The sequence below is a fragment of the Amblyomma americanum genome, chromosome 3, assembly GCF_052857255.1.
Source record: "Amblyomma americanum isolate KBUSLIRL-KWMA chromosome 3, ASM5285725v1, whole genome shotgun sequence".
Taxonomy (NCBI): Eukaryota; Metazoa; Arthropoda; class Arachnida; order Ixodida; family Ixodidae; genus Amblyomma; species Amblyomma americanum.
Window position 1 is genome coordinate 151,822,443 of NC_135499.1, and position 26,412 is coordinate 151,848,854.

The following is a 26,412-nucleotide window of genomic DNA, read 5'->3' on the forward strand; positions in this document are numbered from 1 at the left end:
TCCTTTCCCCTCAAAACCAATTATTATTATTATTATTATTATTATTATTATTATTATTATTATTAGACTGATGGATAGCTGCGTGTGCAATTAATTTTTAGAATACTGACATTTTTTTAAGGAAAAAGGGAGGGGGGGTGGATCTCGAAGTGCTATCCCATATATGGGTCACCTTTTTCGGAGTACTTTCTTCCTAGAAAAAAAAAATAGGGGGTGGGGGCGGAGGAGTGCATGCAAATGATTCTTGTGCTCCTTGGGTTGTTCCAGGGACTTCGCGGCCTTGGTCATCCACTGGAGCTTACAGTCGTACGCGAAGGGACACACTGCGCAGTTATGATGTCATTCAATTATTCGTTCATTCGTACAGACAAGGCGAGGAGGGCGGGTGTCAGTGTAATCCTGCAATCGAAATCTCCCCCTCCCCCCTCTCCTCCCCTTTTCCGCATCTGCACTTAAATAACCCGGTGTCTAAATAGGCGAACACCTCTACAAAAGGGAGAGGAGGCGAATCGCGGCATCATGGCTGCGATCCAGAGCACGGCCATGTCGCGCGCCGTCGCCTATCGAGCGTTCGGGTCCACCTTCGAGGTGGAGCAGCCATGATTAAGCCGCGGCTCGGCGCCCCGAGGCGGTCAGCCTGCAGCAACCCGGGCTAGAGCGCCCCGCCCCGGCACAAGGTGGCGTCAGCAGCAGGAACTGCGGCTATCGATCTCCCGGCGCTGGCGCGCGCGCGCGCCGTCACCACTGCGGAGCCTCCGCTGTTCCGCCGTTGCCGGCGGCCGCGTCGGCGGCGGGCTCCTTCCTGCTGCTGCCCTCCCGGGACGGGGGGGAACCCGGGGCACAACATGGCGGCCGAGGAAAACGCGGCCACCAAGGTGGACCACCCGGCGGAGACGGTCGAGTCGCTGACGCGGGAGATCGAGCAACTCAAGGCACGACTCGAGGAAGAGCGGAAAAAGATCAACGATGTCAGCGGTGAGCGTTGTCTTCACCCCCCCCCCCCCCCCCCCCCCCCCCCCCCCCTCGATGGCGGAGGTGGCCGCCAACCCCGCACTTTCTTCCTTCCCTTCATTTTTCTTTTTTCTTTTCCAATTCTTAAATAACTCCCTTATATACGCATCGGGCTCGGAACGCGGAACCGGCGAATATCTTCTTTCCAGCGACCTTCAAACGCTCCGCGGGCTGTGCTATATATCTCCCGATGTGCGCCCGTTCATGTCCGCGACTGCGAAAAGCTCTGCCTACACGCCGCTTGAATTGTTTACAGCGAGCGTTGTTTTCAGCGAGCGCTGAAAAGCAGCGCCCGCCGAGCAGCAAGTTGTGTCCGACTGCCCAGCGGCACCTGTTATTCCTTGGCGGCGTTGCCGCTGACCGCTCCGGTCAACAGCTCGTGTTGGAGCGTTGCGCGGACGAGAACTAAGAAATAAAAGTCTCCTCTACGATCAGATCCGGCTCTGCCGCGCAATGCTGCTTCGCCTGTGCGAAGTGCGGACTCTTCTCATGGTACATACCAGAGATTTATTAAAGCAAATCGCTTTCGCGCAGGGCTGAATTTAGGTCAAGGACAAGGAATGCATAGATCTCTCGGAGTTAGCTATATCGATTTTAATGGCGCAAAAGCAACTGAGGCTATGATGCGCACATCTCTCGGTGTGAGGTGTGACTTATAGTGTGGCTTGTTTTTCGCTAAATAAAGCGACCTCTGCGAAGAAATATCAGCTATAGTCGGTTGAACAGAGAGTAAAGAAATGTGAAGGTCAAAGCGGGCGCTTCTCATGGATATCAGAAAAATCGATTTCTGCGGCAGAGCAATGGCTCCATCAAGGTATCTGCGTAGTTAAGTTGATATGCTTCAGTACTAAGCGTTTAGCGAATGCGTTCACTGTATGATATTTTCCTACACTAGGCGTCGAATAATATTTTCAAGAGAGCAAGTATGGTTTAGCTCCTGCTAAATGCTATTCAGCTGCTCCAGTATCGACCGTAGAGTTACGGTGGCGCGTGTAATGATTTCACCCACGAAAAGATAGCTTGTATTTACTTGAAAAGTTATAGCTATTCAAGGGTGGATAAGCAAACAAGCTGAAAAAGAGCGGGCTTTTCACATTAGCGAGAGTGCGTGACTTTGATCTCGAGAAAATCTGTAGCGCTGAATAGTATTGGTTTCTCTAACACTGGTACCTGTAAACTGGAACCCACCATCTTGACGGCGAACAGTTAGGCTTAAAAAGGCAACTCTGCTGTACTGCGCAATCCTGGCCCTGCTTCCGCTGGCGTCTGTCTTGTAGAATAAATCAGCGTGAAGGAAACAGAACGACACTTGAGTCATGGGCGGTGCATTATGCATGCCGTCAACGTCGTCTTCATATTTAGGCATTCCGTATTCGGGTCGGCTAAAGCGTCTCCTGATCCTCACATGCAGATATTTGCGCGTAGACAACACCGCTAGAAAAAAAAAAGAACAGCCTGAATGCCTCTCCCTTCTCGAAGGAACTAAAAGTCGGTGTAAATAGTTTCTTTATATAATGAGGAAAATGCATTGATAAAAAAAAAACAATTACCATTTTGTGTGCTATCGATTGCTCAGCATCGCGACCGCCGATTTTGTATGCCACCGAAGACTATCACAATCATCAGTTTTGTGTTTTATTACCTCCTCGGTGTTTCCGAAAAACGCTTTTTCCCTCCATAGATTGCAAATGGTCTTGAAGTCCAGTTGTGATGCACTTAATTCTCCAAGGGCCCAACGGGCAATGCATATTCAGGAGAGAATTGGAATGCATCAAATAAGAAAGAAATTGACTTGGCTTATGGGGGTTTGACTTCGCTAAGCGACTGAGGCCGTAGTGAAGGGCTCCGGAAATTTCGACCGCCTGAGAAGAAAGCAGAAGGAAATTATCGCAGCATTAATGAGTTAATACTTGGCGAGATCCCCTCTATCTCGGCCCCACACTCTGTCAGGTGATTGAGGAAGGGGAGGACGCAAGGCACAGCCTTGTTGCAGGAAACGAATACCGGGAGGAGGCAATTCTGTACCACTGTGGCTTAATCCTGCAGGGCCCTGATTACGGAACTCGCTCCGACCGCTCTACAATTGAGAGCGCTCGTAAATGCCCGCTCCTATTGGTCGCCGGCGCCATTTTGAAAAGCTGCGTCGCGGGAAGCTGCAATGGCGTCACGGACGAGAAAAAAACGCATGACGTAGCACACCTAATTATTCGAGATGTCAGCCCTTCATTTGCAGTAATCACTCGTATATACAGTAATTCCAAAGAAAAAAGAAATAAACAGAAAATGGTCGCCATCATGAGAACAACGGCTACCATATATCTCCTATGGTGATCTCCAATTACTCATGCCGTGTACTGGCCACGTTTACTTTACTCCCCCCCCCCCCCCCCCGTTAATTTCGTACCCAATACAATTTTCTTCCCTTGATAGCAATAGCGTCACTCTCATAGTTTGCCTATGGTTACCTGTGTGCGGATTTGTAATAATAATACATTTATTTCTAATTCGGTCGATAGAGAAAGATGGTAAATAACTGGTATGCCAGCTTGACTGGCTGCCTCCTCCACTACAACATAAGCGCATATACAGGGTGTTTCACCTAATATTTTACACAATAAAAAAAAAAAGACTGAGAACAGCGTGTTTTGCGCCATAGCAATGTCAGGGGTGAAATAAATCAGAATACAGCTAATACGTGCTATTTAACAGGCTGGTTAACTAATATTGAATAATTAAATTTTTAGCTATTACTGTTAGGTTCGTTAATTATTGAGAGGCGCGTAGCCGACCGTAAGTAATATCCATATCAGTCTTTAGAATTTCGAAAACGCGATTACCCTCGGCTCTGTGGTCCATGAAATTTTGGCTATTTCGATGCCAGGCCTACGCAAAGGCATGGAAACTTCATCACATGACACGCTTTGTTTTGGAGGGTACCAGGCCACTCGGACGTTGTTATGGACATGCAGCAGCTGACGTCCAGGCACTTTCTGCGCACCAAGAAGATGGGGCCGGCTGCGTTTCAGCCATCTTATGTGCAATTAAGGGTTTCAAGGAAAATTGTTAACTACCACCGAGGCTCATAATAATTTCATGTGGAAGGATCCGGCAATTTAGAGCACAACACCGATAAAGGTCGCCAGCTTACGTCTGGTGAAGGCTACACCATGTGCTACTCATAAAAAATAAAAATGGAGATTGCAACATAAAAAATTTATTTAGACTGTCTATATATTGTTGATAGACTTTTCTCTGTAAAGTCTATTGAATTTCTTTACACAAACTCCATAGACCAGCCTATAGGGAACACATATCCTATAGTCTACAGACAATCTACACATTTATGTCCGTGCACTTTTAGTAGACTTTTGTCTGTAGACTATCGATAGACAGGAGAAAATATCCGTAGGAAGGCAGCAGAGTCTGTAAGAAATTTGTAGACAGTCTATAGAGCATTTTTATGAGGCCGCTCGTGGGATGAATCTGCACAAGACGCAAAACAATTTCTTTGTATACCGACAGCACACTATATGCTAACACTCTCTGGGTGTGAAAGGCTGCTGTACTTGCGGTAAATAGCTTAAAATCATTATTATTATTATTATTATTATTATTATTATTATTATTATTATTATTATTATTATTATTATTATTATTATTATTATTGCCTCAAGGCATAAAGGGACGGGTTATATCTGTGGAAAAAATATTCTGTACCCATCGCGAACACTTATGTTAGGAAATGCGTTTCGCGTGCATCTATTAAATGAGTTTTATGAAATGACCTGAAATGTCGGAAGACTACCATGCATTAACACCCCTTGCTGGACGCTTTGGTAAATCATGCTTACAATCACAGAGCGCAAAGACCATCAAGAACAAGAAAGCAAACACCACAAAGCTCCTTGTGGTGTTTCCTTTCTTGTACTTGTTTGTCCTTGCGTTGTGTTGTTGTTACCATGCATTGCTTTGTCCACGCTTTTGTTTCAACGCATAATTACACTTACAATAATCAGAGAGCTAAAGAACAGTAACTTGGCTCGTGTTTTTGGAGTTGTGTGCAGTGATGCGTATCTTGATGAGGGAAGGGCACTGAAGCTCGCCCTTCAGCATTGGTTCTTCCACAACGTAAACGTTCTTGAGGTTGGGGCCCTAAGGAGCTTGCTTCTTGTGATGATTGCCATGTCTGTCTCTGACTTAGCCTAATTCTACGGAGTCATAAACCGGAAAGAAGAATACTGTCGTCTTTGGTGTCGATCATCTACGGTATATTTAAAGAAAACACAGTCACAAAGAAAAAAATAACGAACCAATTCAAGACCTGGCGCACTCACAGACACTGCAGCAGATCTTGTACAGACTTACACAAAGAACACGAAGGAAGCATTAGAAATGAGCCGACGTGTTCGGTGCATGTCTGCAGGAAGTATTACACTTCGGAAATCATAACATGAGGTATGAGCTAGGGTAATTGTTCATTAGGGTGGGTGTACAGTGAAGCGGGTGCAGCATCGCACGCAACGTAGTCAAAGTTCTGGGAACAATCGGTGCTAAATTTTTATTTCGTGGTTTAACACAACTGCCAAGCCGGGTGCTTTCTTTCCCCTCTTGATCGTACCCCGGTGCTGTGCGCAGTCACCTGTTTGGCCGGCAAAGTGGAACCCATCAAGGACCTCAACATCAAGCTGCGCAGAGTCCTCAAAGGCCACCAGGGAAAAGTGCTCTGCTCCGACTGGTCGCAGGACAAGCGACACATCGTCAGCTCGTCCCAGGTCAGTGCCGTATAACCACGTAAAGCGCCTTAGCACCGGAAGCGCGTCATGAGAGTTGTGAGCGCCTTTCTTCTACCGGGTTTCGCGCCAACAGTCCATTGTGTTTTTTATACCGCATTCATGGTGAACAGGTAAATCAGCCGCATCGCATTCGAGATGATTTTGGACCGGTTCCCCCCCCCCCCCCCCCCCGACGGAGCCCCGCCCCACAAAAAACTTGCCAGTCACAGCGCGAGCTCGCCTCACGTGACCCACGCTTGGTTGCTCCGAGCGAGAGATGGCGCTGGCGAGCGTCGCGGCTTCCCCATCACTGCTTCGGCGGCGGCGATGCGCCGGTGCGTGGGTGCGCGGGCGCAGAAAAAGAAGCCCCCCCCCCCCCCCTTTTTTTTTTCTTCTTTTCTCCGTCGGGAGATGCACGCGTCTTGCGCCCCGAAAAGCTCCCGCTGCCAAGGAACAGAGAGCGGATGACAGTTTTATTTCATTTGGCAATATACGAGTCGTTCCAGGTAAACGAGTCTCCGATGAGTTTTGTGCTTGCACTGGGCGCGGGATATACGATAAGCGAATTTGCATCTGTTGCGCTCAAGTAGCACCACTGTTGTGTATTTGGATTTCTCGCGCTATCTTTTAGAACTTGAAGAAAAAATTACTCGGACGGCACCTTGCTGCGAACAAGAAGTTAATATTTAAAAAGCTAGCTAGTCAGTCTAAACTTATTAATCGACTGTGCAGTGCGAAAAAGAAAGTTAGGCAGGGTTTAATTATGGTTATACCAAAGGTCAAGCGAAAGCATTTTGGCAATGGCCTGGACCAGATGTGGAGGTCGTCATCGTGTCGGGCACGCTCACTTATGGTTGCACGCTCAATATGGTTGGACGCTTAGTTATGGTTGGCCCAAATCGGCCGAGATCAAATTTAGAGACTGCCATCGTATAGAGCACATTGAAATTAGCCTGAAAATAGGTTTTGGTCCAAATCAATGAACGTCAAATTTCGGGGGTGGGATGCGCAACATTTCGGAAACGAACCGGGTCTAATTTGGAGACACCATCGCATTGGCCATAGTCAAAATATGCTTGTCATCTGACTTAAATTGTCGCTATGAAATCGCCAAGTGCGAAGGTCACTTCAATGTCATGTACGCACACCGGACTGAAACTCGAGCTTTGCCTTGAATAGATACTGCAGAGTGGGCCACACGACCCGTAGAAGTACTGAACCCATTTTACGCGCCTAGCACACTCCTTCACTCCTTAAATTGTTAAAAACGTGGTTACATTTAGCTGGACGCCTGTTCTTTTTGCATGGAGAGAGAGAGAAACGTAGGGCAAAAATTAATTAATCCCTGTACTCAAAAAAACATTGCCTAGTTCGAGCACATACAGTAAATACACAACTGTAAAATACAAGCATTTGCGATAGACATGGTTGTACACACAGATGCATATCAGAATAAATTGCATTAAAACAGACAGGAATGTCAGCAAAACGATTCGGTATGGAATGTTACTACTAGCAAGACGGATTTATCTCTTTCAGACACTCATTGAGTTCTGCTATCGAGAAAAATCTGAAAATTTGCATGTGTATTAGCCGATACTGGTAAAATATTCTCCAAACTGTTTTGCTAGCCTAATTCTCGAACGTTGGTATAAAGACAAATCTAGCAAGCCCTAGCAAACCATTCCTGTATTGATAACAGAGTTCATTACCCGCTACATAAGTTCGATTTCGTTCACATTGGCGAGAATAATGTGACTGCAGTGCGCGCAGCGCTTTATTAGTAGCTTGCTATATTCGTATAAATATGTATTGGTGCTCTACGCTTGGTGTTTCGCTGTAAAAACTGTGGAGTTGCGCAAAGTTATTCAACTAACTTCAAACTTTTGCCACCGCTTGCGAGATCGCATTGTTTTTTCTGCGATAATAGTCAAGCAAAGCAACGCGCAAGCAGACGACAGACGACTTTCACCGCACCTTCGGCATCTCCTTCGGACCCCGCCGCCGCTGTTTCTTTTTTCCACGCGAGAGAGAGAAAAAAAAAAAGGCACTGGCGTAGAGTCACGTGGGCGAAGCGAGCGACCGCCACAACTGGTTCGCCGGTGTCCGGGCGCCTCTTTCGATTAGAACACCGCGCCGCTCCGTTGTTGCCGCGGTTTTCGGCTCCGTCTGCGCCACGCCGTAGAGGAGGCATGTGGCCTTAGTCTCTCAGATTTTCGAATGTCATTCTGTCATTTTCTGTTCCGTGAATGTCCCGTGTGTGTATTTTGTACACACGGTGAACGATGCTGGATATCAACAACCCAGACAATAAAGGTCGCCGACGGAGTTTCAGTTTCTAAAGAAAATAAGTGATCGGAACTGGCCTCGGTTAGGTGCAGTCAACTTAGCGTTCGCAGAATCCTCCCCATCTGTCATTCCTCCCTGCTTGCGAATGGAGTTCGCTCTTTCTTAAGTACCGCTTTCCTAGACTGCTCTTTTTTTTTTGTTATGCGCGGTCCATTGTTACTTGCCCTGCCTTGTGCTGAGCATGTCAATGAGTTCGAGGTCCTTTAAGGTTTTGCTGATATTAGCGACTGTCCTTAAGAAGCGCATTGAGGAATGCCTCATCCACATGATGGGAGAGATGGGAAGCATTCCCACTCCAGCCTTAGGTGCAAAGAAGCAGCAGCCAGGACAGGGACAATAAGTAAATAAGTAAGCAAAAAAAGAAAGAAACAAGGAGACAAATAATCATATAAAGTAGATAACACCACAATATAGCAAACAGATAAATAATAAAATAATAAATAAATATGTGATGCTCAACCAACTATTACGGCTCATTTAATCGAAGTTTTACTTTATTAGTGCGTGTTAAGAAAGAAAGGAGAGGGCGATGCCATTTCATATAACACTGCAGGATTGAAAGACAACAGAGAAGATCAGTTTACACGTAGACATTACGCTCGTCAGATGGTCAGTTGCACTGTGCAATATTTCTGAACTAGTTGATGCGCTACAAAAGCTCTGTTAGTAGGAAATGAGTTTTTAGCAGTAGAGTTTGTGTAAAATAACTGCTTTACTACACATTCTGAGTTGGTCAATATCTTTTTCCTTTTTAAATCCAATTGGGCTCCTTTTGTTTTCGAGTCAAAACACAATGTTATCGGTTCTTGCACCTCGAAAATTAACTTAAATATTGGCTTACACGAAAATTCCTACCCTAAATGCACGTTCTAGGGAACATACTTTTTCTAGTGCTCAAAAATGAAAACATCGTACAAAAATTAGCGGATATGTTGTGCCTGTTCCAGAGGGTTGTTCTTGGTCGTCTGCTGGTCTTAAATCTCCTTTAGCTCTTGTTGTTCATGACGTAGATGAAGTTGAGAATACTCGTAAGCTCGACAGGCGAGGTTCAGAAGCGAGAGGCCTACACAGAGGCACTGGCCAAACGTTTTATTGTTATCGTTGTATCAAGCGCTGTCCCTTCCAAGGACAGACGAAATAACTCTATTAGATGAGTAAACAAATTTGATTTAGTAAACTGTTTTAAAGTGCGGCCTACTATTTTCTTGTTTTAAAATATAGAGCGAAAAATGAACATTTTATGTTCTGCATATAAACTACAGAATTAAGTAAATACTATTCGGCTCTAAGAATAACTTAATAATAATAATTGGTTTTTGGGGAAAGGAAATGGCGCAGTATCTGTCTCATATATCTTTGGACACCTGAACCGCGCCGTAAGGGAAGGGATAAAGGAGGGAGTGAAAGAAAGGAAGAATAGGTGCCGTAGTGGAGGGCTCCGGAATAATTTCGACCACCTGGGGATCTTTAACGTGCACTGACATCGCACAGCACACGGGCGCCTTAGCGTTTTTCCCTCCATAAAAACGCAGCCGCCGCGGTCGGGTTCGAACCCGGGAACTCCGGATCAGTAGTCGAGCGCCCTAACCACTGAGCCACCGCGGCGGGGAGAATAACTTCTTCCTATACAAAATTGAAACTAATTTGGGAACTTATTAACAACCTAATTCAAAATTCAATATTACAGAGTATTGAGGCTTTTATCTATTTATTTATTTCAAGTTTCTGCAGGCCGATGCGGCCGAAGCAGGAGGGGCATGTCACATAACAATCACACCTTGATTTAGCTGCGCAAATAAAAATACAACGCACAGCGAAAATCAGTGAGAACTAACAATAACCTAATTGTTTGTAGTGACAAACAATAGCATGCTAAATAACCTAATTTTTACCCGAATTCAAGATAAAAAAAGTGTCGCTGATTTTCACCTCCTGAATTCTGGAAACAAACACAAAAGGGCCTTATATGTGTATAATGGGTCTCTTTTCATGGAGATGTATTTGCATGTTGTCTGCATTCTTGTTTCCTGTTTCTGAAAGCGGTGCGCCCTTTTTATAAGAAATTTTTATTTCCATGCAAATGCAGCTCGGGCCTCGTCGAGCTTCTTTAAGGCTTTTTGCCTCGACTAGTCCTAACAGCCCGCTTTGTAGGAGGTGTTGAATTCACTGAGTGTGACTCTTAGATCACCACAGCTAGAGTCATCATAGATCAAGTGTAACGGTCTCGTAGTAGTGACATGTCTACAGCTCAACTCAAATGATGAGTTCACTGTGCCTCAAACGATTGCCTTCTCTGTACCGATAAGATGCTGCATACTCGTAGTGTTAGTGTCTTCCACGGGATGTACAAATCACCTACTCCTCCTTTTCAGGATGGCAAGATGATCATATGGGACGCATTTACTACGAACAAGGTAAGCTATTGTTGGTTCACGACTCCAGATTCTGAGATACACAGCAAAAGAAAGGAAGAAAAATTATGGAGAAAAGCATTTTTCAAACGGAGATAGTTTATCAACGCAAGCTTTTCATCTGTCGTGAGATTTTACTGTAAACAGTCAATATCTCCCCTAGTCAGGCTTGCAGTTTTAGGCTATTAACTTTTTTTGCCATGGTCAAAAGCGTTCCCCATTGGTTTTCTATGGCAGTCACAACTTCTCCATGCGAGCGATGGAAACACTATAAAAAATATATTTTGCTACTCATCGGAAGAATGAACCATTAGCGTCAGTATTTTCATAACTGTGCCTTACGTTACAATATTCCAATATTCAAAATTTTTTTTTTTGCCCGAGAAAGCTGTATTTGAAATAGTTTCACTGACTAGAGAAGAACTAGGGGTAAATTAGTTTATTGATGGGAACTAAACGGAACTGACGAACTTTAGCTCATTCGAAGACGACCCTAAATATCGTCATGTAAATGGTAGCTGGTGTAAAGGAGTGAATAATACAGGAATAAAGACAGTAACGACTGCGATGAGGGAAGAAAGCAACCATAGCAACAGCGATACTGCGGCAAGAAATAGCAACCAACGGGAATGCGCGCGCGATGGTCAAAGAGATGGGACCGGACTCTGTGTTGTAGTCCGTAAGAACAGCGTTAAGCGAGAAACACGCAAGTGACGCTACGCAATTGCTTCCCAGGAGCACGCAGTGACGATGCCAACGACCTGGGTTATGGCCTGCGCCTACGCGCCGTCTGGCAACATGGTCGCCTGCGGGTGAGTACCCAAGCAAGCAAGCGCGCGTACCTTGTTATGACCTTGCCGACGGCTCAGTACTGAGGAATTCAGTCGCGCATGTAAGAGAGAGAGAGAGAGAAAGAGAATTGGCTGTAGATACATATATTTGCAAGCGTGCAAAATGGAAGGTAGCATCTTAATGTTTTGACTCCAAGAAATTTTATGCGCCAGCCCTGTGCCTTCGCCTTGTACCCCTGTGGGTCCTCAAGAGAGCCCGTATATATTATGATGCTATATTTCTTAAATTTATTTCCGGTAAGGAATTCGTGGCTCACCGAGGCGGTTTCAGCCTGCTCTGTCTAGCACGCGACAGGAATTGACTGATTTGTTTGCCTTAGATTTGTTTACGTGCGTGAGCTGCGGTGAAGAACAGTACACTTTTTACCGACGCTTTTTGAATGAAAGGTGCTTTTCGCTGCGTGCTAATGAAAACAATTGATTTCGAGGCCACCTTTTTTTTTGTACTTCTGCCTTATATCGGCACTAAGCGAATTAAAAGCGAAAACGCGAATAACGGCTAGTCCAATATTTCTGCACACTATACGTACTCTTATCCTTGTCTCTATCGCACATACGACTGATGAAATTTTTGTTAGGCGTGTGTCACATACTGCAGATTTCAGGAACAATAAGAAACAACGACGTAGCAAGGTCGTTTTTCTGTAGTGCTGTAATCGTCGGTCGATGAAAAATGATGTCTGCTGTGTCTTTAAACACTGCACTTGTTGTTAAGGCTACGTTTAAAAGGCTTTTCTTTCTTGTGCTTTGGTGACGGCAGTGGCCTGGACAACAAGGTTACCGTGTACCCACTAAGCTTCGAGGAGGAAGTGTCTGCCAAGAAGAAAGCGGTCGGAACACACACCAGCTACATGTCCTGCTGCCTCTTCCCAAACTCGGATCAGCAGGTTAGATCATGAGCTTACCAGTGAAATGTCTTGATTGTGCACTGTGAAATCAGACAGTTATTGTACTTGCTTATTCTCTAACTACTCACTGGTCGCCGTGCAACTCAATGCAAGTGTGTATAAAGTCGTCTGCAAATTAACAGCTAACGACTGCGCTTCCTTTTCAGACGACATGATCTCTTCGTTACTACTGACATCAGTTTGAATAAGTCAACTTGACCACAGGGCATACCGCTGGCACTTGGACGGCCTCTTGTTTAAAGGAGAAGCTTACTCTCAAGCTTACTTTACGGGCTTCCTTTTTATTTTGTTTCTGGAACTAATTTAGCACGAAAAGACCGTTGGTTTAAACGCGAATGCTATAAATGTCCAAATAAAGGCTCACATATATTGCTAAGCTAGGCATTATGCTTAGACTTCTGCCGTAATTTTCGCAGCTGAAGAAATTTCACAAACGGCACCCAATTCTGAATCTAGCTAGCATTTTCCCCTCGTAACACACCAAAAATAGTTATTGAAGAAAAGGGCAGGCGCTCTCAATAACAGACAGTCCACCGGATTTGCAGCTGGCCTCGTAGTATGGCTTTTGTGGAACCCTTGACACTCGTAAGCTTCGGGGGGGTTGAGGGCTGAAGTTGTCCGAAAGGATGTGGAGCGCTGACGATACAAAATGAGCCTTTTCGTGGTCTGCTGCAAATAGCAAATAAGGCTAAAATCAGGCTGAAATAAGTTTTCTCTACAGAGAGTGATAGCGCGTCTTAATTGTTGCACTCTGCTCTGTTGAAGATGCTTGCCTACCTGCGTTTAGCATACTCCAGCTTCATTGTACTAAGTTTTCCCAGGAAAGAGTTCCATCTCTTGTAGTGGATTAAAAGCCTTCAAATCTATCCATCGTGTGCCGGCATTCAAAAAATGCATTTTCATGCCAGCCAAGCCATTCAAGCCGTAAACGGTAGCGCTTGAAAACTAGTATTTGTCCCCTACCATACTTTTTCGGACATTCGTCATAGGTATTTCGCACTGCAGCTGCTGCCTGATCTGAGTGAGTGCTTTCCTTCGCGTGACGTTGTGCCTACGTCATCGCCCCGCAGATCCTGACTGGCAGCGGGGACAGCACGTGCGCGTTGTGGGACGTGGAGTGTTCGCAACTGCTCCAGAGTTTCCACGGGCACTCCGCCGACGTCATGGCACTCGACCTGTCGCCTACAGAGATGGGCAACACCTTCGTCTCCGCAGTACGTGCTCCAAAGCTGTCGCATAAGAACTATGCCTTTTCTTATGATCTTTGGAAAGCTGTGAGCGAGCAGCGAACGGGACTTTAGTTTATTGGTAGCGGAAAATTGTGACAGGAAAAGAAGTTTTAGTTAGAAACGTTGAAATAGTCTCATGGCACAATTTAAGGGTGTGAAGAGAAGAGAATATCCTGCTACTGTCCATGTACTTTATTGCCGCACTGGAATTACCAGCTGGCAAAAAACAAGCGTAGCTCTGATGCGTAAGGAGTATGCGGAACATTTTTTTTATTTACATGGACATAAAAAGAGATGTTGGTGCCTGATTATGGCGCCGGCTACTTCTTTGCGCATAATTGAAGAAAAACACTTGAACTGGCCACATAGCGCTCAACAAAGCAAACTTACAGCACACACAATCCACAAGACAAAGAATACAATGCACGAGCCAGAAATAAAATTAGGTAATGATATTGCCTAGTGACATGAAATTAGGGTATACCATAGGAAATAGTATGTACTAATCATAGCAAACGGTATAAAAATCACAAATTCAAGAAATTAAAAAGAAACAATGAGCAGCAACAATAAGGATATTACAGACATCAGATACATAATAGAAACACATTTAAATGATTACCAGGATACTAGACAGCACATACCGAGGAGAACAACGACAAAATTTACACAAGCAATATCTAGTACTTCCCGAGGATGCCACTGTCCTCGAGGAAAGATTTCATTAATATGATGGGCATAAATTGAATGAGGGAAAACAACCAAAGAGTCATCCCCCCCCCCCCCCCCCCACACACACACACACACACCAATCCCGTTTCTCTTAGCTGTGAAAAAACTGTACGACGGAGATGACTGCTGCGACGTTGTGACTTACTTGATGCTGACCCTTTCCTTCGTTTCACGTCCCCTTTCCCCGCAGGGCTGTGACAGGCAAGCGCTCGTGTGGGACATGCGGTCGGGTCAGTGCGTGCAGTCCTTTCAGGGGCACGAATCAGACATCAACACCGTCAAGTTCTACCCGAGCGGAGACGCCATCGCCACCGGCTCGGATGACGCCACCGTGAGTGCACGCACTCTGCCCCTCCCCACAGCAAGGGAGGGAGGGTGGGTGGGGAACGAATTTTTGACTGCGCCGAACGAAACTGCGGCAGTCGTGCCTAAGCGAGGAACGTTGCCAAATCAGTGCGGGCTTTATACTGCGGTATGTTAGCACTTCTTACACAATTCGCCACCATCCTCGGACTACGCATCTGTCCTCCCAGCCGGCGCGGAGCCGCCTCCTAGTGACGTGGCGCAGAGCATATGTTGCCACGCATGCGTTAAGGTTCCTGTCGCCGTCACTGATGAATCGTTCCTGCTGCTTTTACGATTCTAAAATCGCTCGCATATCGCTTAATCTTGGTGAATATAAATGAGGTTCGTAGCTTTCGATTTCTCGGCTTTTCTGTTTTACAACGACATAAGGCGTGCCTAGATTCGAAAACGTTGGTGGCGCCTTATCCTGCGGTCACAGTTCTGTCCATGTCACTGATGAGAAAAATCACAGATGCAGCGGTTTGAGGCATACCTCCCTTAACGCGGGAGAACAGCCGTAACATGATTTATTTGTTTATTTATTTATTTATACACCCTAAGGGCCCGAAGGCATTGCAGAGGGGAGTGGGAGGACATACATTTTGGTAATATACGGTCTAGCAAGAAGAACAATAACTGGTGTAATGCGGGGAAAAAAAGAGGAAAATAAAAAAAGTAAAGATTAACAGATTAACAAGGCAAAACAAAAAAAAAATCACTTGCTACCTTTGAGGCCTTTAGTAGAAGTGACAGTGCACAGAAGAAGTTTTGCGTGTCAAACAAGAAGGCAGGTAAGTCATCAGATTGCACAGCCTCAGACGATGCTAGATAAAAAAAGAAGGGATATTTCAAGGGTTCTTAAAAACTTTTTTGCAAATTAGTGCATCCGATCAACACCACCATGGGAAGGCCTATTCATTCACCCCATGACGCCACTGAGCACGAGCCAGACCTTGTCTATGTAGCTATCGAATCAGCGTTGTTCTCCGATTGTCGTCATGCAGCAACACTAGTTTCACGATGGCTGCTGGCAAGGGAGTGATGGCAGCAACGAAATATATTAGGAAACAGTTACTATGGTAACGCATTCCGTGATGTGTGATTTTATATCACATCGAAACTACCTTTCCTTTTCGCCTACTTGCTTCAACAGAAATCTTCACTTTTTATCTGTTAGAGAAAAACGCAGGTACTGCTCAAGTTGTACGTGAGTACTCACGTCTGCGACACATTACTCTTAATGACATTCATATCATCCGCCTCCCTTTTAAAAGCGGTAAACCAGCGATTTCAAAGCGATGAAAGGACAGCTCTACATGAATAAAGAACCAGAATCTGTCCAGAATAACGGAGCGAGTGGGTGGCAAGGGGATTATGTCAGGGTGAGGTAACACGATGTTTTAAGCTATTTGAAAAGTCCGTGCTTTATCAGCATATTACTTTATGTAGCCACATAAAACCGGAACGGTTTGCGCTCATGCAATCTAGCATTTAATTTTCTTTAAGAGCTCTCTGCTTCCCTTGCTAAAATTTGGTTTCCTCGAACTCCTGCTGTACCCCAGCTTCTCTCCTCAGTCGTCTGCGGACGTACGCCCCCGTTACTCACTTCCATATTGTGTCAGTAGTCAGGATGATTGACTCTTAAGGTAGAGTTTCATATACGAGTGGTAAGGCGTGCAGTAGTAGAGTTTTTTCGTAGTGTATCGGGGACTAAGAAAACACTCATCGGCTGTCTTAGAGCTAGGAGAATACAGTATACTTGAAAACTTGAAATGTTCATGAAAAGGCTCCACCATCCCTTTTAGTTGGCTTACTTTCACAACGAGCTTGAAACACTCACTTCGTTATTTTTTACAACTAATATTTTGCATGATACTGGTCTGTAGCTTATAGAAATGTAAGGACAAACTTAGCGATATTCGACAAAAATTCGTGGGTGCGATGTCAAGCTGTGTGCAATGTGAAATGAAAAAAAAAAACTAAATAGTCCTCAGACTTACTCAAAAGGCTACCCTCCTTATTCAGACGGTATTTAGCTCACCTATCAACACAAATACCTAAATCATACGCCTCCTTTTATACATTTCTGCTGGAAATATCACCCAACAGAACAGACCCCAGTTTCACTGCTGTGCTGATAACTTTTAGTTGCTCAGTATGAATTTTTAGTGGTTCCTGCATCTGTTCGTTATCTTCGCGCCCTTTCATGATGCGAGCGGCTTCCGGTAGCTACCCACAGTGCAGCATACACCAGAGGTAGCTTGGGCACGTGACAAAATTGTTCTAAAAATTCGCATTGCAGCCCTCCTGCTACAGTGATGCCGGTATCATTTGTAGCCCCGCGGAGTGCCTTTGGCTTAAAACGACGGTCGCAGATCTGCGTGTTAACGGCAGTGCACGGCCAATGATTAAAACATTACTCGTGGCTTACGTAGAGACATTCACAAACCACTTGTTTACGAGGACTGCTTGCATACCTTAAGATATCCCAGCTCTTGAATGCTAGTATAATGCCATGCCATACTATATACTTGGGCTCGAGATCCAGGTTCTCGTAAAAACACGAGCATAATCTCCGGCTTTTTGACGTGGTTGAAATTTGGTACACAATAGTGTCCTATGACTCAGAAGCAATGCACAAGGAACAATAACTGACTAGAAAGGAAAAAAAAATCGCTATGCACAGTAGAAGTCTGAGACTGTTGTCACTGGCAGGAAACTTCGCCTTGGTGAACACTCGAGGAAAATTGTGGTGACGCCACGTGGTAGTAAAGAAAACGTGACTTTTTCGCTGTGTAGATTGGGATCACCCTGTTCACTTTATTAAACTGTTCAGACTTCTTAAAAGCTATGGGATGTGTTTTACGTTTCTTTTCAGCGACGTATTTGGCCAGGCGTGAATGGCGTAACAAAAACTTGCCAGCCTTGGAAGTGGACCCAATTGCTCTAATCTGAGCTCATTATGAGATGTGCTAGGGCTTTCTTTTTTCCAGTGTTCTGTAATTCACCTCAGTGCAGCATGAACGCTGTACTCAGCGCACAGGGGAATAACAAAGGGAATCCATGCGCGACCTTTTCTAGCAAACAGTTTCACAAGATATTATCTTTTTTATTTTTTTTGCAGTGTCGTCTCTACGATCTACGTGCTGACAGGGAAGTAGCCGTTTATTCCAAGCAGAGCATCATCTTCGGCGTCAACTCAGTGGACTTCTCAGTGAGCGGTAAGAATAATGACGCACGTCTGACGAGTTACTACCATAAACTTTTGCATGTTAGAAAAATAGTGCAAAAAAGACGAAGACGTCGTCGTCTTTTTTTTCGAGCTTTTTTTCCAACATGCAACAACTCCAGCTCGCCTAGTTTTGCATTCCTGTGCACTACCATGCACTTCTTCGATGTCAATAAATAGGTATATGGACTGCCTTTCGACCGCGCCACGGCTCTGCGGTGCTTTGTGGGTGGTCTGCATGCTTCTGGTGCATGAAGAAAGATGGACTCTGGCATAGTGAGTGGTGCCCATTGCAGGTCGCGTTTGAATAGCCGCTTCGATTTAGTGTGCGTTAGAGATTCTGCCGAGACTGCAAAATTTGTTTTTGCTTTTTACTGAAGAAACTGATATTTATTTTTGCCTCACCCGGCAATTTCGTAAAGCAGTCTTTATTTTTGGGATGCCTAAAAACGCACGTTCACAGTACCCTCGTTTCAGGAGCTCACTGGACATCGCGGCAGATCAAAAAGCACTCTCGCGGCCGCCATCCACATGTCCAACATTCTTGGTCAAAAATTTTGAATATTGGAATATTGCAGGGTATTGTTATGAAAATATTGAAGGCAATGGTCCATGCTTCCGATATGTAGCAGAATATTTGTTTAGACTGTTTCCATCACTCGCATCGAGCAGTTAAGACTGCCATAGAAAACTAATGGGGAACACTTTTCACGACAGAAAAACGTTAATAGAAACAAAAAAATGCAAGACTGTCGTCTGGTAATATAGTGAAGCCTTATTATATATGAAAAAATTGCTATCATAAACTGGTCAGCCGTTCAAAAACACTTTTGCCCAAAATTGTTCGGTACGAGAATGTCACTCATACATTTCATTACTGTTTGAGTTTTCCGAAGATGCGGTCCGATCGCCCTCATCCTGCGATGTGGTCATCCGCGGGTGAAAGAGCGATATGGGCCTGCTTCAGTGCCAAACGTATCCCATTTCTCAGCTGTCGAGACGCGATCGCTATTTGAAGACACTGGCACTGAATGCTTAAAAATACACACTTGTTGAATAACTCACTAGCGAAACACATGGGTAAAACTGGTGCAGAAATGCGTTCCTCTCAATTGCTCATAGTATCTCCTGCATTCTATCGACGTCATGTTTTCCTTCGTCTGCCACTTCACTTTTTCATCTGCGTCTTCTTCCAGGCTCACCTGTATAGCATGGCCAACTTATGCCCCTACCTTTGCGGCCGTGTACATCTAGGGCCCTTCGTTTGATGTTTCTTTTTTGTCTGGAATTCGTGGGAAAAAATTAGGCGGTATTTTTTTTATCTCAAATTCGGGTACAAATTCATTTATTGCGCAAAAAGTTGACCATTTCGGGTCTTATCAGTTATTTTTCTTGCAGCAAAAGACAACCGACATTTTTTCTTGTACAGGGGCGAAATACTGTACTTTTTGCTCATTATCTTTATAAACAATACGCAAATGGAAGGTGCACTGAAAACTGTTTACCATATCAGACGTTTCTTATTTTATCTCACAAATTACAATTACTTTGTCGCGCTTATCATCATCTCCTGAATAACACTTCAAACAAGACTTGCCTGCCACTGTACAGTGCCAAGAAAAAAATTATTTCAACATTAGTTCAATCATTTTAAACGCACAAGAGCCTTGGAGTAAGATGTCGTTAGCGTGCGTAGCATTCGGTACAACGATGCCAATAAGACGTCTCGTCAGCACCTGTGCTTGGGACTCTCGGTTCTGAAAAATAATTTTCGACCTGATAACAAATTAAGCCCCGTTATGAATAACAAAATATTAGCTACCTGAAAACACCCGTCCGGAATGAGCGCATGATGGCCGCTAATATTCGTGCGGTGTCTGATAGTGTCTGCAGCTTTTTGTACTCGGGAAAAGGATACGTTCTTTAGAAGGCGAATTTCAGGGTAGAAATCGGGTTTAACTCGATTTTGAAGAAATCTCATCGGGCTCCGGGTGTCACCCCGAATCCTATGTGTACAGTATACGTGGCCACGTACATGCAATACGCGGTATTAGTAAATGCACGGCTGCTATTTTTTGTGATTAATTGTGAGCTCATTCAGTGTAAGCGCAGAAACGTTGCCACGAAGTGCGGGTGCAAGTGGGTCTGCGAGAATCTGGCTTGCAAGCCCTATGTAGACATACTAGCCCAGACGAATGCCGTTTTACCGGACGCGTCTTGCGCACGCGAAGTGACATGGGTGGGATAAGGCGGGGCCACTGCGCATGCGCAGTGTACGTCCACTATACGTCTACGCTAGTACGCCTCCGCTATGCTAAATCTCTGCATTATATAATCAGGAGAAAATTGTTTGTGCGACGATTTAGTGCATTTTTTATTGTTCTCGTTTTGCAGTGTGACCTCTGCTATCTGTCCCTGGGGGTAAATAAATATATAGATAAATAAATAACCCTACTCTTTCGTATAAAGACAGGCGCGACGCTTGGGACACATGGGAATGCACTAGTACTCCTCCTCCCCGAACTCTTTTTCTCCGGGGTGAAAGAGAAAAAAAGAAAACATTGGCTGCTTGAAAATGTGTGCCGATCACCTTGTCCGATGTGTGGTACGTGGCTATAGGGGAGTACAATGGTGCGTGTGGGTGTGCAGGTCGCTTACTCTTCGGCGGCTACAACGACTACACTGTGAACGTGTGGGACACGCTCAAGTGCGTGCGCCTCAGCATCCTCTACGGTCACGAGAACCGCGTCACCTGCCTCAAGGTGTCGCCCGACGGCACCGCGCTTTCCACCGGCAGTTGGGACTTCACGCTCAGGGTGCGTATTTATCTTGCTCTCTGTCTATCTGCCAGCGGCAACTGTTTCTTATCGGTGCATCTTCGGACGTACTTTAGATATTCACTCAAGGTCGAACTGTGGTAGTGAAGTAATAATAATAATAATTGGTTTTGGGGGAAAGGAAATGGCGCAGTATCTGTCTCATATATCCTTGGACACCTGAACCGCGCCGTAAGGGAAGGGATAAAGGAGGGAGTGAAAGAAGAAAGAATAGGTGCCGTAGTGGAGGGCTCCGGAATAATTTCGACCACCTGGGGATGTTTAACGTGCACTGACATCGCACAGCACACGGGCGCCTTAGCGTTTTTCCTCCATAAATACGCAGCCGCCGCGGTCGGGTTCGAACCCGGGAACTCCGGATCAGTAGTCGAGCGCCCTAACCACTGAGCCACCGCGGCGGGTAGGTAGTGAAGGAATAATGCATTTTTGTACATTTAAGATACCGAATCACAATTGGAATTAACCATACGCGCTCTATATTCAACAAAGATGACGCGTTACGACACGGCACTGGTTTTACCTGTACATTTCGTCAACTCCACGTCGATGGATGAGACACTGGCAGCGGCTCTATCTTTGAGGACTGGCTGCACGGTCTTGACACCACTGCAAAGTGCTTGTGTGGGACAAGTGCTATTTATAGTTTTTAAAGGCGTTGTTCAAGCCTCAGCAGTGAAACCTAAGCGCCCCAGGTACACAGGCATTACGAAGCTTTGCTCGTGATGCCAGTTGAGACGAATGCGAGCCTGGAAACCAACACACAGCCTACATTGCGCTGAGGAGCAAAACTTCAATAATCTGTCTCCTGAGGGGAAGTGGTGGCTGCTCTCCTGTCCATGCCTCATCCGCATCTCTTCGTAATCTCATAGCGGCATCAATTTTAGTAGAGCCCCTGATAGCCATCACGTTGCTAGCCAAATTCACTTATGACAAGAAGTGCATAGGCATCTTCCAGCTTTCATTCCCAGATCACATGGCGTTATTTTGTATCAGCACGGCCGCTATTTTTTAGATACACATTGAGACAACCTGAAGTTGACGTGTGCCGACTGATTAGGGAATTATAACGACGAGAGGCTATGTTGACTGAAACGAAGTTTTCGTCAGATACAAAGGACGAAAAAATGAAAGGCAGATAACAATTTTACCCTAATTAACAAGAAAAAAGGTTTTCGCAAGTTTTGAATTGAGTCTGTTCGTTCGTGACTATCTCTCAAACCACCATTTTAGCTCATGTTTCCGGAATTTTGAAGTTTGTACAAGTTGAGGATGGCGTTTGACACAAAGCGTGAGCAGACGTCGCACTTTGACCGTACCGCAGCGTTGCAACAACGTTGTCTTTTTGTTTTGGTGAGTTGTTAATACCAATTAATGCCATTTTTTACCTTCAGAAACGTTGGTATAATGTTTTCCTAACATTGTCAAAACATCCATGCACAATTCAGCGACATTAAATAAAGAAGTTACACTATTGCAGTACCAGACCCATTTATTGTGACAGTATGCAAGTGCACTTTATAGTACCTTGAATCAACTCTGCTTAAGCAACCTACTGCAAGGGCGATAGCAGAGCGCTACAACACAGCTAAACTATGAGGCATGAACACTCATGAACTCGTGTCATTTGTATTGATACCTTGTATTGATCCCTGAATGTGGACCACAGCGGTAGGCCAGTAGTTAGAGCCATAGAGTTTCCCAATATTACCTAGATGGAAAGCAAGGGGCGCAGGAATGTCGGGAAGACGAGGTTTCGCATTTGGCTCGGCTATTATGGGGCATAAAAACGTGGATTCAGCAGCCATAACAATACTACTCTGCTCTCGACAAACCTCCAGAAAATACTGCGTGGGTTTCATTCCAGCCTAACACCAATTGTGTTCAATAGTTTTGAAGTGAAAAGTGCACTATAAAAATAACTTCATCCGCGCGCAGAGGAGAGAATGGCGGCGCAAAGCTGCGCAGCTGCCTATTCAAAGGCAGAATCCACGTCTTCGGCCAATTATTAGCCAAGCGAAAAACGAAACCTCGACTTTCCGGCATTCTCTCCGTGAATGAAGTGCTCTTTAAGAAACTCGCATAGACGGTGGCGCCAGTATTCCTCCTAGGTGATATTTAGAAACTCTATGGTTTGACCATCCGTCTCGTATGCGGGGGTCGTAGGGTTCGATTCCCAGTGCTGCTGGGTACCCACCGGTGATACAGTGAGTACAAATTTTCGTCCGGCCTGATGCTTGGCTTGGTGAAAATGATGGGAAAATGCGTCTTTGATCCCACCTTGTGGAGCCCAAAAATACTTTGTGCCATGGCGCTCTTTGGCCGAGCTGTCCTTGCGCCATAAAATATAATCATGACCCGAAAATGGTGTGGTGAATTGCGATGTAAAATTTTATTAGGGAATTTTGGCGCGATGGTGTAATCTGTGGCTGGCACGAACTAAGAGATGTGCTAGCGATGGGTTGTTTGTTGAAGTTTATTATTACTCCACGAACAGTGGAAAGAAGCTGCGGGTTCGGTGCTTGATGTAGATGCTAGAGGCGAACCTGTATTTATATGCAACATTTTCAACGTTAAAGTAATGTTTTGCTAACGTTATAAGCTATTGTCCCATAAACATTGCTGAAACTTTGTACCTGCAACACAAATGGGTTTTGTGCTGAATATTCCACTACAGCTCGTCACAATTTGTACGTGGAATTGTTAATGTTAAAGAAATTGCTAATGTTAAAACGACCATTATGTGTCGCATTTGCATGCTACAACAGACCTTGTTAATAATGTGAATTACCGGCTCTATCTGGACATTAGCTAAATGCTTTGAACGTAACAAAATCGTTGTTTGGTCAGTTGTAAAAATTTTGCGCCTATCTAAGGAGTTATGTGAACACTTCGAACACAAATACATTATGTATTAAAATTGAACGTTAGGTAGATGTTACCACGCAAAAAAATATGTAACGTTATTTCAGCGTTCATAAGAAATAAAAGAAACGCCATTACAGCTTTTTGCGGTACCTGGATAAGGTCTTGTCTATTGCTTCGTTCTTTGGAATACAGCAAAATAGGGTCAGCCAAACGCCACAATTCGGTCGTTTTCTGCAACGCAGGTATGGGCCTAAGCTGACTGGCGGCTGCAAGGACATCTAGATCCCAAGCACAGCCGAGTGTCCAGTTGCCTCTTTCCGGGTCGTAATGGACAGACCGCAGCATCACACTGACGTCTTCTGCTGCTGTGAGGCCAACGCAGGGCGGAGGAGGAGCAGGAAAGAGCAGAGGTGCCAGGTCTCTCCGATCGGTTCTCGTCGTGACCATTAACTGGAAATTGCAGGGGGCGATAGGAATCGAATACGGGTAGAATGAACGACGAAAACACAGTCTTGCGGGATCTCGGAGACAGACGGTGCAGTTGAAGATCTCAAAGTACCTCTCTCTGCGATTCCACACAGACGCTGCAGAGGCCAATCTGTGGGCCATTGGCTGGTCACTGCCGTCGAAGGGGAAGCTTCGTGAGGACGTCTTCTTTCTGCTGCTTCTGTGACCTTCTGTAGACAAACAGCCCTCACACCTCGGCGGGTCGGCTGTGGAGAAGGCTTGCAAATGCCTGTTTAGTCTCGCTTCCAGACCTGGCTAAGTGCACAGTCTCTCTTCGGGGTCACACAGCTTCCTGCAAGCAGCAGAGCTGACGTCAGGTGGATAGTGATGCTGCGGCTGCTGATGCTGCCCTGTCCTCTTCCGTTTATGTTGACCTAGACTAGGGCCTCATGCTGAGTAATTTTCAAAGCAGGAGGTTTTGGGCACGAAATTTTATTCTAATGCCCTCTTCTGATGAGTCATGCTGAAAAGCTGTTTCAAAAGCCGATAGGAATGCTGGGTATGTTGACTATATGCTCAAAAACAAAAGAGAAACACTGTAAGGTTGAAGATATTGTGGCATGTCCACGTTACAGCACACGTTATTCGTCGGACGGCGCGAAGCGCAACGTTTCAATTTCTATCGACATCTTCAAAATTGCGAGATGCAGATGTGTGACCGTCAAGGAGCCACATCTGATGAAAGCTGTATTGTCGATGTGGCCTCGACTGTAGTTTTATGGGTTCATTAAGTGCTTACGTGCATCGACTATAGAAAAGCCTAGGACAGGACACATTTTGTGGAGGAGGCAAAAACTCTGGCGACACCTCGAACTACGTTCCGCGCTGTGCCACCGGCTGTCAATTCCTGAAACTCACCTCAGCACCGAAGTGTTCTCCATTTACAGACGGGTGAACAGAGAGTAGTGCGTTCACAAACCAGTGACAACCCTGTCACGGGAAAGACCACTGTCGCTACGTGACGGTGGTGACAAACAGCTTGCGCGGCTTCAGACCGAGGCGTCGCCGGAGTAGCCTGTCGTCTTTTCAGTTATCGGCTCTGGTCTCAACGAAAGCGCGGTGTCACGGTATCACCTTAGAAGCTGGGCCGGAGGCGACACGTTCATCCGCGAATCGCAGTGTTTGTCCTCCTGGTTTTCCGCTGTCATCGTGCCGGCTCTTGTCTAGCACGCAGCTGAAAAAAGAGCACGCAAACTTCCGCGAAGGCGTAGCGATGCTGCGCTAACGCGAACGCAGGGGTCGAAGGGTGGTGCGATACCTCACGACGTGCGGTAACCCGTACTGAACAACCAACAGTGCTCCGAGGCGCTGGTTTGGCAGTGAGGTTTTCCGGCCACTTTTCCGTCTCGCCTACGGGAGAAGATGAGACATTTGTGGACGGGAAGCCGTCTCTTCCATTCGCGCCTGCGTGTGAGCGTGGAGATTGCTCTCAGCTCCGCAGTCGTAATGATGCATTCCTTTTGGAAGCAAGCCTCGTTACCTGGCCGCTGGACCGCTCCGAGTCACCGGTCCGAGGATGGGACCAAGGCCAGGTCCTCTACTGGTCCTGTCCTGCTTCTTGGACCAGGTCCGTGGATAGACCTCAGATAGGACCAGGACCTGGTCTCCTTCAAACATCTGGTCCATGGCCACGATAAGACCCTGAATAGGTACTAACCTGGTTCATGGGTAGTCTTTGAATAAGACCTTGGTCCTTGCGCTAGGCCTATAGATAAGACCTTGCTAGGACCAAGATGCAGTTCTATCCTGGCCTTCAGGCCATGTCCGTGGACACGCCCGTGTCCAAGGTGACAGTGTTTTGATAGAGCTGAAGTGTGGTGGCGCACTTGTGCCAGAAATGCAGCACATGTTTAAAAGCGCCCCGAATAGTCGGGACTTATTTGGAGTCCTCAACCATGGGGTGTCTCCGCCAGTCCCGTCGTGAGCGCTACTTGGTGGAAGTTAAATGCCAACTCGTAAGAAAAAAAAACATATACTTTTCGTTCCATCGCAGAGCGGGTCGTTGTTCATCCCTCCTTTCCCTGTAACTTGTTGAAATGTGTGTTTCCTGGTGAAAAATGAGTGCCTCTACGCCTGTAAATAGCAGGAGTGAATGAAAGCCTTAGGCATGTGGAATAAAAGGTAAATGTGATAATCGCATTCTGTCTTGTCTTTTAGTGCGCTAGCATTCATAGTGGCCATTCCCCGCATTTGGGCTTTGTGTGTTTGTCTGTCTGTCGTTTGTGTGAAGCCGGTTCTGTGGCAGTCTGCTCACCTGCCCGCCGTGTCAGGCGGCAGCCCATTTAATCGTGAGAGGCTGCCAGGAGAGAGCAACCTGGGTCGCAACCGAACCCAAGCAACCCTAAAGCCCCTTGGTAAGCAACCCC

General features: G+C 45.7%; 1 protein-coding gene across 1 annotated transcript; it reads left to right on the forward strand.

Moving 5' to 3' along the window:
* Window positions 1-610: 610 nt before the first annotated feature.
* On the forward strand, window positions 611-26,180 carry LOC144125200 (guanine nucleotide-binding protein subunit beta-5-like). The gene is made up of 10 exons (XM_077658403.1): window positions 611-975; window positions 5,647-5,783; window positions 10,505-10,546; window positions 11,279-11,355; window positions 12,155-12,281; window positions 13,373-13,516; window positions 14,454-14,594; window positions 17,733-17,829; window positions 20,487-20,653; window positions 23,782-26,180. The coding sequence occupies exons 1-10, from the start codon at window positions 846-848 to the stop codon at window positions 23,791-23,793; spliced, it is 1,074 nt and encodes a 357-aa protein (XP_077514529.1). The 5' UTR covers window positions 611-845; the 3' UTR covers window positions 23,794-26,180.
* The last annotated feature ends 232 nt before the right edge of the window (window positions 26,181-26,412 follow it).

Excerpts from the sequence above, each read along its gene's own strand:
- LOC144125200 (XM_077658403.1), top strand. The coding sequence starts at position 846 with ATGGCGGCCGAGGAAAACGCGGCCACCAAGGTGGACCACCCGGCGGAG. Across the intron at positions 976-5,646 it reads AAAGATCAACGATGTCAGCG|TCACCTGTTTGGCCGGCAAA; the intron begins GTGAGCGTTGTC and ends TGCTGTGCGCAG. Across the intron at positions 17,830-20,486 it reads AGTGGACTTCTCAGTGAGCG|GTCGCTTACTCTTCGGCGGC; the intron begins GTAAGAATAATG and ends GTGGGTGTGCAG.